Source organism: Aaosphaeria arxii (genome assembly GCF_010015735.1).
Source record: "Aaosphaeria arxii CBS 175.79 unplaced genomic scaffold BU24scaffold_10, whole genome shotgun sequence".
NCBI classification, from domain to species: domain Eukaryota; kingdom Fungi; phylum Ascomycota; class Dothideomycetes; order Pleosporales; genus Aaosphaeria; species Aaosphaeria arxii.
Window position 1 is genome coordinate 605,547 of NW_022983483.1, and position 13,493 is coordinate 619,039.

Below are 13,493 nucleotides of genomic sequence, written 5' to 3' on the forward strand. Positions count from 1 at the left end.
GCTCACAATGGAATAGCTACTCTTCTCCTTCTTCCTCTTCTCCTCGAAAAAGTAATCAATAAGATACCAAACCATGGCGCTTGAAACCTCTGTCTCTACAACCAACCAGCAGGAGCCTCATTATAATTGCTTTTTTTGTCAGGTGAATACGTGCTAGCGTGATGGAAGTGCCGGCCAATCCCGTCCGTCCATGCATGCAACTACAAACGCCAGCCTCAGGCACTGCCGACGGCTTTCCTTCGCTGATTCCTGCCATCTCATATTTACATTTACCTTTGACATTGACACACTAACGTATATCTACACGACTTCTACAAACTTTGGTACCACAATAGTCATTGGCAATCTCCAAAATCGCGCTAGCGGGCCCAATGCGACGCTCGATTAGCTTAGCCGCCGGCGGACAAGCTGATTCCAACAACCCCGCACCTGTACCACGGACACCACGACACCCACGGCCAGGGACAGCTCTACATGAATTGATACTTTCATTGGAAAAGGATTGGCAATTGGGACTGGATACAAATGAGATACGGTCCCCGGAAACTCGTGCGAGCGACAGGGCATCTAAAATCTCCAAAAAGATTACTTTCCTCTACTGGCAAGATCACGACCTTTTAACAAAAAAGCTCGATGAGTTCAAAGCATGTGCGCATCTACTCTCAGCATCTTCGAGACTCGCGATACTTGATGAACTGTTACCCCAACAAGGAACCCCTCAGTCAAAACGGACAGCTTCTAGACTCGCAACTGTTACCTGTGAAGCTTCACCCCATGTCCAACGACGAACCTGTAAGTACATAAATGATCGCAGCTATGGATAGAAGCCAAGTTATGGACCTGTCATCTTGATATCTTTCAAGGGCCGTTCTTACCCTTGCTAATACCTTTCTTATTTCGTCCTTGTCGCTTGAGATAGGATGCTAACTTTATGAAGCGCTAGCAACCAGGCTAGCAACCTCTACCTTGCAGAACGCCCATACCGATGAGGTCGTAATTGAAGATGGGTCCACCACGGAGGAAGATGAAGACTTCCAGACGCCTCCTTCACCTACTACTACCGCTCGATCTACGCAGAGAAGGCTGGTAGAAGGCCCTCGCCGTTTGGAGAGGCCCTCCGGAAAACGATCTTCAGACAGCTCCAACAATGACTCCCCTTCCCCCAAACTTATACGGCGATCAAAGGGCGAGGGAATGTCACTCGTACAGCCAAAACAAAGCCGCAAAACATTGAAGAAGCATTTGAATTACGCATCCATGCTCCCCCAGCAGCCATACTCAGATAAGGAAACCCCAGCTACATCCTTTGATACGGTTTGGTCTGCAAACGCGAAAAGTTCACAGAGCACTCAACCAACCACTGCTGCTACTTCTTTTAACACGGAGGCTCCGGGAGATTCCTTTAAGTTCCACAAGCATGCCCGCTCTAGCTCAACAAGCATTGACTCGATGGACTTCCCCGACATCCCTGTCTTATCGACGAAGTTAGAGACAGAGCATAGGCGGCGAAATGGTCAATCGATAGGGCAGAGTACATCGACTTATGGCTCTGTCGACGAGACTGCTATGCTTATCGCAAGCGATATTCATCAAGTGCCCTCCCAACCCCGGGGAATGCAAGTCTCGAGCAATCCTCCTGGTCGGGCATTCCGTTCACCTAGGAAAATATCCCACCATGTCCGAGACATCCCCCACAAAAATCTATTCAACGACATTGAAGAAGGTGGAGGTGACTTTCCATTTTTTATCTTGTTTATTTGTTGTCGAATCGCAAATCAACACAACATCGGCATGAATGTGGTGACTCAATGCATTGATAAATATGCCTCAAATACACATCAATCCTTTGCCGAAAACATGAGGCTTCATCCGATCTGCCCAGTCGAACATCTTCAAGAGCCCAAGGAAGTCTGGTCGGCGAACGATCGGAACTTTGACGGATATACTTTCAAAGGGCGCGTGAATTTTAACAAATTGCAAACCGAGCCTATCTACACTCTGGAGCTCCTGCCAATTCAAGCCGACAAATCGTGCCGCTTCCAGCGTGCTTTCGGAGCAGATCGCTTTCTATATCTCGACATCATCGCATATGAAAGCAGACCAGATCGCGCAGAGCTCAAATCCGGCGACGAGGATCTCATCCAGAAACAATGGATCGAATGGTACAATAACGAACATACCTTTTTGGGGCGAAAATGGCGAGCATTTCATGTGGAAGCCATCAAAAGGAACAAAGGCACCCGCATCAATGATGCTCTGAAATACGACAGAAGGGTAGTACTCTTCGCCACCGAAGGGCTTGGTATCAAAACTCCCTGCTCTATAGGTCATTTGTTGAATTGGTTCTTCCCATTTAGGATCAACCAGGAACAGAGTTATCTCAAGGCACACGCGCGTTTTGACTTGGGTCTTTCACGGACAACTCCTACTTTTACATTCATACCCTCCCAGGTTGAATACGTTCCAGACATCCTGGCCGATGGCACGGTGGAAGAAAGTCGCTTCGACGATCAGACGCTTAAGTGGCGGCCTGTCGTCAAGCAAGAGGTCATGAATGATGGCTGTAGCGTCATGTCAGTCGGCGCGGCCAAGGCAATTTGGCAGTTGTACAAGAAGACCACTGGCACAAGAGATCCTCTTCCCAGCGCTTTCCAAGGACGCATAGGTGGTGCTAAAGGTCTTTGGATGATCAGTGCTGAATCCTATACTAGGGACCCTGACCATCTGAAGATTCGGATTGAAATAAACGAAAGCCAGCTGAAGTTCAAGCCGCACGCTGACGACTATTTTGACGAGCAATACGATGTTCGAAGATTGTCATTTGACCTTGTCAATTATAGCTCACCACCTGTCGCTAGCGATCTTCACATCTCCTTCATCCCAATCTTGGTGGACCGAGGTGTCTCCCCAAAAGTCATTGCTAAGCTCATGAAGGAGCGCCTCGATGTCGAGAGGCAACACCTTCTTGATATACTTCATGACCCAGTGAAGTTGTACGAATGGTTGCACAAACAAGGCCCGAGAGACCGGGAAGAGCATGTGAGCTGGCAAGCAGCTTTGCCACAGTCGTTGAGTGAAAAAGTAAGATATCTCCTAGAGACAGGTTTCTCTCCAGTCGAGTCTCCATACCTTGCTCGCTGTTTGAAACGCGTCATTGAGAAACAGCAACTTCTACAAGAAAAGAAGCTGCGAACGCCACTGGGAAGAGCGACATTTGTATACGGCGTCGCCGATCTATATGGCATCCTGGCCCCAGGCCAAATGCATTTGCAGTTTTCATCCGCATTTGTTGACCAAATGACCGACGAGAGCTATCAAGGTCTCGATCAAATGGATGTTCTGGTCGCTCGGCAGCCTGCTTGTCGGCGTTCCGATATTCAGAAAATCCAAGCCTGCATCCACCCTGGCCTTTCCCATCTTCTGGATATAGCTGTGTTCCCTAGTAAAGGCCAGTATCCGTTGGCTGGAAAGTTGCAAGGTGGAGACTACGACGGAGATATCTTTTGGGTGTGTTGGGAGACGGCGCTTGTGTCTGACTTTCAGAATGCCCAGGCACCTGTAGAATCTCCGGACCCCAATGCGTACCAAATCAAACGGGACAGACGCAAGGTCGAGGACGTGATGTCTACAACAGATCTCAGCACAGTCGATGGCTTTCTGAAAGAGGCCTTGGCGTTCCGGACGAATCCATCAATGCTAGGTCTCGCTACTAACTATCTTGAAAAGCAGGCTTATTTGGAGAACCGTGTTTGGTCTAAGAAGATCGACTATCTGTGTGATATCCATGATTTGCTTGTGGACAGTTCAAAACAGGGATTTGTTTTCACGAAAAGCGATTTTGCGAAGGTCAAGTCAGCCATCGGTCTGCCAGCGGATCTGCCAATACCAGCATACAAGCAAGCTATGGAAGCATGCGATACCGCGAAGGATATGGGGGAATCCGACACCCTTAGAAGAAAGAAGTTCCCACACAATCGGGATAATGTCATCGATTTCCTGTATTTTGGCGTTGTGCGAGACCACAACATTGAAACCTTGGACCAGGTCAGCAATGAGTTGTCAAAGGGAGCAGAGACTGTGGACCCTTCCCTTCAATACCCCTTTCACTACCTCTACCAACAAAACAGCAAAATCGTCCGCGATGAGCTCAATGGTCTCACTAAAAGATTTGAAGACGTCTTGAATCATTGGAATAGGAATATGGGCAAGGGCGTCCGATCTCGCAACTACAACAAAGTTGTTGAAGAATGCTACGAGAAGTACAGCCGCATCCTACCTGTCGAGAAGGACCACCCTGACATAAAGCCTCTACTTATGCCGTATCTGCACAAGAAGTTCTCCATGTGGGAATGCATCAAAGCTTCTGCACTCTACACCAAGTATCCGTCTGATAAAAAAGCACCTTTTGTTTTCCACATGGCTGGTAGGGAACTCGCCACGTTGAAAGTTCAGAGCAGACCGGGAACGAGAGCTTTGATCCGGGAGATCCATGCGAACATAAAACCAAGACCGATCCGTTCATCAATACAGACAGGCGAGTCCTCTGATTCTGATGATGACGAGTTCACCACTGCTTTCGAACATCCCGCGGACTGGGAGGCGGCACTGGGCAACGACTTTTGAGCAATGTCTTTCTTGGACCAGACCTCATTGGGTACATTGTCATCATTGCTTCCAGCCAGGAAATTTTCAGACTCTACACCTTTTGATTTTGTGCGTCTTGGACGTTCAAACACGCTGTTAATATGTTACACATGAACGCCTGGTATACAATTGTTGACTTGGTTCGCTTTCCTGCCGAGTTAACGGGCCACCCGTGAGCATTCTCTGTGCTCTCGTGAGGAAGCGAGGCATTCCATTGCAGATGCATGAAGTCAATATTGTTTGTCAACATTTTCTTTCATTCTCATATTTCCCTTTATTGTCGACATGATATCCCCCCCTTGTATTTTCTTTCTTTCCTGTTCACAAATCAATCCATCATGATACATATAACATAAAGCCCAAGGCTACCTTGAGGTTGGTACATTCCGGATCGAGGCAGAGGTTTTCGGTTACATCTGTGGATAAATAGGGTAGGCGAACGAATCATATAGATATGAGGATACTACATATGGCCGGTAAACGGCTGCGACTCTCATTTATGTATCATTTATTTGGTGACGACGCATAGAACGTAAACATGTCACCTAATGCTGCAACGAACTTCTATACGAGCTTTGATGGACGTGATGAATTATTCAAACGGCAGAGACGCCAACCATTGGAGAGAAGTGCTATTGACATTGACAAGTGACTGGGGCGCAATGTTGATCGAGGTCTACTTCTAGTGCAAACGATCCACTGGGATGCACCCAATAGTGTAGCGGGGTAACGGCAATCTCGCTGTCGACCTCACGTTAACGTTACATAGCGGTTGCAGGAGCAAATGGACACTGAGGTTATAGCCTGCAGCACGGTCACGCTTGCTGCGTACATAACTAGAAGCTTGCCAGATATCTCACGACATACACTCAGTTGACTGAATTTCACATATCAAAATGGCAACGATCACAGAATCGAAGACACAGATAGATAGATCATCTGGCTCCAACCTTAGCCATGTGACGTCAGATGATCCTTATCAAACTGCTCTGGCCTCACTCGAACGCGACGGTTTCGTAGTCCTCCCGGCCTCTCTGTTCCCTTCTTTTGATCTTCCTACACTCCGCGAAGCAGCTTCGCGATCCACAAAAGCCGCGCGATCAGGACAATGGCCCTACATCCGCACACTACCCAAGCAATTCCCACCATGGCCCCAAGATCCCTCCAACGGAATATGGGGCGTACAGCACCTCCTCCACCCCTCTAACCCCGACCACCTCACCTTCGCCAAGAGCTACTTCGACACCGAACTCCTCAAATACGTCAAAACCCTCATCGGCTGCGAGGAAGAAGACCTCGTCATGGAACTCTACAACATGCTTGTCCGGCCCGACAAGAAATTCGAACTCCGCTGGCACAGAGACGACATCCCCGCGGACGCGACGCCCGAGCAAGAGATGGAGCGTCTACAGAAGCCAGGGTACCACGCGCAGTGGAACCTCGCGCTCTTCGACGACGCATCGCTGATCGTGGTGCCTGGCTCGCACAAGCGTGCACGCACGGAATTCGAGCGTAATGCCGACCCCTACGAGCAGAACATGCCGGAGCAATTGGTGGTGAAGTTGAAGGCGGGAGAGGTGGCGTTTTATAATAATAACATTCTGCATAGGGGCGCGTATGATCCGGAGAAGGAGAGGATGACGTTGCATGGGAGTATTGGGAGTAGTAAGGCGGGGGGAGAGAGGGCGAGGAATGTGCTACAGCATGGTGTTGGGGAGTGGGTGGGACAGTATGATTTTGATGATTTCGATCCGGATGTTGCGAAGAGGGCGAGCTCGATGAGGGAGAAGCTCATTGAGATGGGGAAGAGGAGTGGGGATGTTGGGTACTATAGTAAAGATGAATAGGGTGATGTTGTGGGAATTCGCAGCTATGATACGTGTTCTATTTTATACTTTTGAATATTCCCTACCTAGTTGGAATTGAAGTCACATCTGAATGCATCCGTCTCTAGAAAATGCTGGGCCAGTCAAGCTCTCATGAAGCTCTCCAGTAGTCTCGCTGGAAATGGTAAGCGTGCTGTGACTAAGCGACAATGGCCAAAGCTCCCAACTCGAAACTTTCTCTCAGCAACTTCACTCCTCCTAACACTTCGTCGCGACCTCCTCAATCGCGCGAAGAGAGCATCCTGCTTTCCTGAATACGAGCGTCCGCGCCATTGCCTGGGCAAGAGCCCGCTGCTGGACACAATGACGAGCTTCTCCACTATGTCCATGTACGCCCTGACGGTGCAGTCACCGTCAGCGACGCAAGAGGCACTTGTGGGAGACTTTTGCGGCAACGGCAAACAGCAAATTCTCAGTGCGAACGGGTCCCGCCTCGCACTCCTCGAAGTTTCGCGTCGGCAGAAAGGTTTCCATGAAATCTTCTCTCAAGATGTGTTCGGCATCATCCGTAACATCGCCAAGTTTCGTCTCGCCGGTGGAACAAAAGGTACGTACCTCTGTACACACGCGAAGCAAATTAGTGATTTTAGAAGGTTCTTCGACCGCATTCGGCTTCGCTACCTGAACGTGCGGTGGAAGAGATGGCCTTTTGCAAAAGAACACTAGCTGAACTTAACCAGATATGATTGCGATATCAACTGATTCAGGCCGCCTCGTCACTTTCGAGTACCATCCTGCCGAGAACAAGCTTGCCACTCTTCATTTTGAAACGTTTGGAAAGTCTGGAGTCAGGCGAGTCGTGCCGGGAGAATATCTCGCCGCCGATCCCAAAGGCAGAGCGATCATGCTTGCATCGATCGAGAAGAATAAGCTCGTGTATGTCCTCACTCGAACTGGTCAGATGGACATTGCAATCTCCTCGCCACTCGAGGCACACAAACCTCAGACCCTCGTACACTATCTCCTTGGCCTTGATGTAGGGTATGACAATCCTATTTTTGGCGCCCTCGAGTTGGATTACTCTTCATCTGAGACCGACCCCACTGGCGAAGCATACGAAGTTCTTGAGAAAGAGCTGGTCTACTACGAGCTGGACTTGGGTTTGAACCATATCGTGCGCAAGTGGTCTGAGCCAGTAGACCGTACGTCAAACATCCTGTTCCGTGTACCGGGAGGACCAAATGCTCCCAGTGGAGTGCTATGCTGCGGCGAAGACAACATCAGTTACCGCCGCATGTACAACAAGTCATCCGACATCCATCGTCTGGCCATTCCCCGCCGGGAAGGCCCGACAGAGGATCCTAATCGCACACGTATCATCGTATCTGGCACTCTTTATACCCTCAAAGGTGGCGATTTCTTCTACCTTCTCCAAACCGAAGATGGAGATGTCTTCAAGGTCACCTTCGATACCGCTGGTGGTGTTGTGAACAGCATCAAGATCAAGTACTTCGACACGATTCCTGTCGCCACAAGTATTTGCATCTTGAGAGCGGGTTTCGTTTTCTGCGCCTGCGAATCTGGAGATCGGATTCTCTACGAGCTTGAGGCTCTTGGTGATGAGACGGATGATCCAGAGTATTCGAGCAGCCAATTTCCTACGGATCCCCTAGCATCTTTCGCTCCGCCCTTCTTCCGACCACGCCCTCTGAAAAATCTTACAGCTGTTGAGACTATTGCAAGCTTGCACCCCATTATGGACATGGAGGTCTCTGACATGACTGGAGAAGACGCACCGCAAATATACACGGTGTCTGGAACTGGTGCTCGCAGCACTTTTAGGACGACTCGAAATGCCCTACAAGTCCTGGATCTCATTGAGTCTCCCTTGCCACAGCAGGCAACGGGCGTTTGGACCACAAAGTTGTCCACCGAAGATGATACGGACACTCTCATTATTCTCTGCCTTCTCAGCCGTACTCTGGTTTTAAAGATTGGCGAGGATGTAGAGGAAGCATCAAATACAGGGTTTTTGGATGATGTTATCACTCTCGGCGTACAACAATTTGGCGAGGATTGCATTATCCAGATTCATCCTCGGGGCATCAGGCACATTCGTGGGCTTCGCTTCCCGGATGATGACTCTGCAGGAGAACACACTGACTTGACCGATTGGTCTGTACCTCCTCATCGAACCATCGTCGCATACGCTGCCAACAACCGCCAGGTTGCCATTGCTCTCAGCTCGGGAGAGATTTACTATTTTGAATGCGATCAAGACAGCTCTCTAGCTAAGGCCGATGATGAGATCAGCCTCGAGCACACCATTACATGCCTGGCGATGCCTGATGTCCCAGAAGGCAGTGTCCGAAGTTACTTCCTTGCTGTTGGATGCAGCGATCAAACCATTCGCATTTACAATCTCAGTCCAGACCAGGACAACACCATCCTGGTGAATATCTCCCTTCAGGTTGTGTCCGCTGCGCCCAGTGCATTATCCATCTGCTATATGCGCGATCGATCACCTCAAGGATATAGCCAGTATCTGCACATTGGTCTGAGGTCGGGTATCTACATTCGATCCACGCTGGACGAGCATACTGGAGAAATTGGTGATACACGGCGCCGATTCCTTGGACCGGCTCCCGTGAGATTTGCTCGTGTTACCGCTGCAGGTGAATCGGCTATTCTCGCCATGACCTCGCGGCCCTGGCTCAGTTACACGAATCCTCGGACTGGATCCATGGCAACTACACCCTTGGCCAACCAGACATTTGATGCTGCTTGGAACTTCGAAGGTTCATCTTTCAAGGGTGTCATCTGTGTCTCCGCTAGCGAACTTAGGTAAGGAGCATCCGTTCTCTTTCTCTTTTTCTTCCTGCTCTATGATGAAACCAAGGTATCCTATTTCCATGAGGACACATTTACATTATTGTACCAATTGTTCCTACTGAAAGCACTATTCACTCTCATAAGATGTCAGCACATTCATTACTCGAATGCTACTAAACAAGTATTAGGATATTCGCTTTTGTCGACCTCGCCAACAACACAACTCAGGAATCCATACCACTCAAATATACCCCACGGAAGATGATCGGTTATCCCGAACAACAAGTCTACTATGTCATCGAGAATGATGGCAACACAATGGATGCCGTGACACAAGCAAAGCTCAAAGCGGATGAGCCAAATGGCTTTAAAAAAGAACACGAGTCGGAGAATGGAGACGCTCCTGATGCGGATACAAATGAGGATGACCTACCCGCTGCTGATTTCGGTCATCCCAGACAACCAGGTCACTGGGCATCGTGCATTCAGGTTGTGGATCCCGTGACGGAAAAGGCTGTGGTTACTACCATTGAGCTCGAGAACAACCAGTCTGCCGTTAGTGCTGCACTTGTTCCTTTTGAATCTCAAAATAATGAAGTTTTCCTTGCCGTCGGTGTTGTCTCTGGACTCACCTTCTCCCCAGCCTTCAAGTTTGCCGGAGCATCCATCCAGCTGTATAAGGTCTCCGACGATGGTAGGGACCTGAAATTAGTACACGAGACAGAGGTCGACGATGCTCCTCTCGCCGCCATCCCTTTCAAGGGTAAGCTCGCCGTTAGTGTTGGTGCAGATCTATGTATCTTCGACTGTGGTATGAAAAACCTGCTTCGGAAAGCTCAAGCCCGCAAATGCACCACGAACCGCATTGTAGGCATCACATCACAAGGAAGCCGTCTTGTCGTATCGGACCAAAATCAATCCGTCACATACGTTGTGCACAAGGACTTGATTCATCCAAATCGATTGATTCCTTTTGCCGATGATTCCGTTTCTCGATGGACCACCTGCGCAGAGATGCTCGACTACGACACTACTGTTGGAGGGGACAAGTTTGGAAACATGTGGATTGTACGATGCCCACCAAAAATCTCTGAACTTGCCGACGAAACGATCGATGGCCAGCATCTGACGCAGGAGAAGGGCTTCCTTGGCGGTACAGCCAACCGCCTAGACCTCCTCATGCATTATTTCACCAACGACATTCCCGTCGCAGTGCAGAAGACGTCCCTTCTTAATGGAGGTGAACGAGTCATCTTCTGGGCTGGTCTTCAGGGAACGCTCGGTGCTATGATCCCTTTTCAATCGCGAAGAGACTTCAAGATGTTCCAGTCTTTGGAGCTCGTTCTCCGCAATGATGACAAGCCAATTTCAGGCCGTGATCATCTTGCCTTCCGAAGCTATTACACGCCATGCAAGGGCGCGATTGACGGCGACCTTGTCGAGCGTTTCCTCCTTTTGTCGAGGGACGAACGGGATTCGGTTGTAGCGCAGATTGTGCCGCAAGCAGGTTGGACGTCCGACAGCGTCGAAGATGCCATTTGGAACATGCGCGCCATGTATGCATTCTGAGTAAGTGAGCGTTACTTGGCGATTCTTTTCTGCCAAATTCCCTTCTGCCAATTCCCCTTCCCCCAACTTGCCCTCTTCTATTCCCTGCATTCCCTGCACGATTTTGAGCAGTGCCTTGGGGCGTTAAACGGCGATGGAGTTCACACCGGCTGGGAAACCCCGGGCTTGGAGGGTTTCAGTCTCAGCAGGGTGGTTATATACCTGTAACATTAGGATAAATATTGTGGAAATCACACAATACTACGAAAAGCTACGAACCTCCTACTTGTAGCACAGCTACGTTGTAAGTATGGAGATGGGTATGCCATGATGTAATTAAAGTAATAAAAACACGATCAAACATAAACAATCACCAACCTCCACATTTCTCTCACGCGACCTTGACCACAACCTCACCCTCACCCACAGGATCCTCAAACCCAGCCCAATACCCATCAAACACCTCCCTACTAATCTCGAGCGCCGAATCCGCCGTCCTCACCCCCTCACTCCTCCTCCCAATCCTCTCCCACAGCCTCTCCTTCCCCTCCTCGCCCTCCGCCTTCAAAAACACCAACACGACCCTCGCCCCCTTCCCCTCCGCCAACCCCCTAAACTCCTCCCGATCCTCCCTAGCATAGAACGACCGCTCCAACAACACGTCCCTCCCCTCCGCGAGCAGCCGCTCAAATTCCGCGAGGTAGATCCCGTCCGCCTCCTCCATGTACGCGTCGTACAGCGCCGGGTCGGCATCGTAGTCGCGCCCGTAGATGCCGTGGCGGGACCCGATGATGGCGTCGATGGAGATGCGCGTGAAGTGTGGGTGTTGGGCGAGGACGGCGCGGCCTAGGGTTGTTTTTCCGGCGCCTGTGTGGGACGGTGAGGGGGTGGATATGGGGGGAAGGGAGGGAGGAAGGGGGGGAGGGTACCTGCGAGGCCGCATGTCATGAGGACTACGGGGCGGGGGTCGGCATCGGTGCGTTGGAGGAGGGGGTTGAGGTCGTGGATGGTTTGGGCGAAGTCTGTGAATGCCATGTTTCTGTTTGTTTGTTTACTTTTTTGAATAGATATTGTTATGTAGGAAAGGTGGGGTTGCTTAGGGTGTTGGATGGTGGTGATGGTGATGCTGGTGGTTGGCGTTGGGGTGTAGGGTTTGGGGTTACTTTATGGAGGTCGTGAGTCAATGTCTGAGTCACGCTTTCGCATATATCGCATTCGAAGGTCTTGAGGGTTTGTAACACGTTTGAAAGAGCGAGGGAGAGAGGAAGATGTATGACTTGAAATTTTGCCCGTTTACTGTTTTGTGATATCCTTACCATAATCCGACAGCGCCAATCTAGCCCAGATGAAAGCTCGCCCATACCTTACAACATACCTCGCCAGCTCGTACAAGACAACATGCCATTCATTCAAGAAGCATACAGCGCCTTCGGCCTCCCATCAAACCCACACGCCGCAAACTTCCACCAATCCGCATTCCACCTCCCAAACGCCTCCCTCAGCACCCAGATGACCGGCCCAGGCAGCGGCGGGAAACGATGAATGCCCCCCTCGAACGTCGTATCATGATTCAACAGGATCAAAGGAAGCTGCGTCGTCTTCGACATCTTCGCCATGACCTGCTCCGCCTCGGCCTTGAGAATCGCTTGGATGTCAATCTTGTCCGCGTACTCCGCGAGAGCAAGCAGCGTTGGAATCTCATCCGCGAGATGCGTCGCCAGAGGCGCCATGAACTGGTCCATTATCCGCACGCACTGCTTTCCGTCGAACGTCTTGTCGCCGCTTTTTACGGCCTTGAGCCAGTTGCCCCACGCGTCGAAGGCGGTGTGGAAGGCCGCGTGCTGGGAGATGTTGGTGGACATGATGTCTGTGATTCCGGTGAGGCGTTCGACCTCGGGGAAGAAGTGCTCTTCCTCGCCGTTGTGGTGGGCTTCGAGGCCTTCGTAGGTGGCGAGGCAGTAGGATGTGAAGGATTTGTAGTCTGAGGGGGTGACGAGGGGGGCTTGGTGGTAGATTGTGTTTATGGCGCGGATGATGCCTGGCGGGGAGTGTTAGTTGAGATGGAATTATGGAGAGTTGGGGAGAGGGGGTTCGGACAGTTGTGGACGAGGGCCATTTCTGAGGCTGCGTTTGTGAAGGGGTCGGTTTGCCCGGTTTGATATGTTGGTGTGGGTATCAATTGCATTGGACCTGTCTCCCAGATGTGTTCAGATGAGGGTTTGGGAGGTTTGGTGCTCGCGACTGCATTGTCTACTGTGACTGTACTGGTTGCCATTGTGTCTTGGTCGTCTGACTGGGAGATGTGTGATGGGATCAGTGAAGAACCAGTTATTGGCTATGTGCAGGAGGATGACTACTGTGAATAGAGGAGATGAAGATGAGGATTCAAGATGATCGAAATGAAAGATATGCTTACGGCCCCATCTTTATAGTTGTTCTTCCACGCTGTGGTCGCAGAAGGCATTATACCTTGACCAACAAGCTGCAGTCATGGTAGCACGGTCATTGTCCTGAGTGAGCCACATGTTTGATTCTCAGCCTTATTACTATGATTCAATCGGTTGGCTGCAGCAATGCACCCAAAGGAACCGTGAAGTGACTTTAGTGCATTGTAATCCCAAGATGCTGATGGGCACATCGGCC

General features: G+C 50.3%; 5 protein-coding genes across 5 annotated transcripts; 3 read left to right on the forward strand and 2 right to left on the reverse strand.

The window, feature by feature from the left end:
- Positions 1-258: 258 nt before the first annotated feature.
- BU24DRAFT_444131 (uncharacterized protein) lies at positions 259-4,623 on the forward strand (the record flags this gene model as incomplete). The annotated part of the gene is made up of 3 exons (XM_033530625.1): positions 259-792; positions 938-1,314; positions 1,345-4,623. Exons 1-3 carry the CDS (start codon positions 372-374, stop codon positions 4,621-4,623), a joined length of 4,077 nt encoding a protein of 1,358 aa, XP_033379274.1. The 5' UTR covers positions 259-371.
- Positions 4,624-5,411: 788 nt separating this feature from the next.
- On the forward strand, positions 5,412-6,589 carry BU24DRAFT_427133 (phytanoyl-CoA dioxygenase family protein). The gene has a single exon (XM_033529147.1). It carries the CDS (start codon positions 5,541-5,543, stop codon positions 6,489-6,491), a length of 951 nt encoding a protein of 316 aa, XP_033379275.1. The 5' UTR covers positions 5,412-5,540; the 3' UTR covers positions 6,492-6,589.
- Positions 6,590-6,732: 143 nt separating this feature from the next.
- On the forward strand, positions 6,733-11,207 carry BU24DRAFT_377682 (uncharacterized protein). Its single transcript, XM_033524650.1, has 3 exons — positions 6,733-7,077; positions 7,211-9,314; positions 9,491-11,207. Exons 1-3 carry the CDS (start codon positions 6,834-6,836, stop codon positions 10,869-10,871), a joined length of 3,729 nt encoding a protein of 1,242 aa, XP_033379276.1. The 5' UTR covers positions 6,733-6,833; the 3' UTR covers positions 10,872-11,207.
- Positions 11,075-11,986, reverse strand: BU24DRAFT_427134 (P-loop containing nucleoside triphosphate hydrolase protein). The gene is made up of 2 exons (XM_033529148.1): positions 11,780-11,986; positions 11,075-11,717 (listed from the first exon to the last, which is right to left on the reverse strand). The coding sequence occupies exons 1-2, from the start codon at positions 11,883-11,885 to the stop codon at positions 11,242-11,244; spliced, it is 582 nt and encodes a 193-aa protein (XP_033379277.1). The 5' UTR covers positions 11,886-11,986; the 3' UTR covers positions 11,075-11,241.
- A 130-nt stretch (positions 11,987-12,116) lies between these two features.
- Positions 12,117-13,329, reverse strand: BU24DRAFT_427135 (uncharacterized protein). The gene is made up of 2 exons (XM_033529149.1): positions 12,948-13,329; positions 12,117-12,888 (listed from the first exon to the last, which is right to left on the reverse strand). Exons 1-2 carry the CDS (start codon positions 13,123-13,125, stop codon positions 12,260-12,262), a joined length of 807 nt encoding a protein of 268 aa, XP_033379278.1. The 5' UTR covers positions 13,126-13,329; the 3' UTR covers positions 12,117-12,259.
- Between the last annotated feature and the right edge of the window lie 164 nt (positions 13,330-13,493).

Bases quoted from the DNA above. Each gene is read 5' to 3' on its own strand.
- BU24DRAFT_427133 (XM_033529147.1), top strand. From the start codon at position 5,541: ATGGCAACGATCACAGAATCGAAGACACAGATAGATAGATCATCTGGC.
- BU24DRAFT_377682 (XM_033524650.1), top strand. From the start codon at position 6,834: ATGACGAGCTTCTCCACTATGTCCATGTACGCCCTGACGGTGCAGTCA. The intron at 7,078-7,210 runs GTACGTACCTCT...GAACTTAACCAG, and splicing joins TCTCGCCGGTGGAACAAAAG to ATATGATTGCGATATCAACT. The intron at 9,315-9,490 runs GTAAGGAGCATC...AACAAGTATTAG, and splicing joins GTCTCCGCTAGCGAACTTAG to GATATTCGCTTTTGTCGACC.
- BU24DRAFT_427134 (XM_033529148.1), bottom strand. From the start codon at position 11,885: ATGGCATTCACAGACTTCGCCCAAACCATCCACGACCTCAACCCCCTC. The intron at 11,718-11,779 runs GTACCCTCCCCC...CGTCCCACACAG, and splicing joins CATGACATGCGGCCTCGCAG to GCGCCGGAAAAACAACCCTA.
- BU24DRAFT_427135 (XM_033529149.1), bottom strand. From the start codon at position 13,125: ATGGCAACCAGTACAGTCACAGTAGACAATGCAGTCGCGAGCACCAAA. The intron at 12,889-12,947 runs GTCCGAACCCCC...ACTCCCCGCCAG, and splicing joins AATGGCCCTCGTCCACAACT to GCATCATCCGCGCCATAAAC.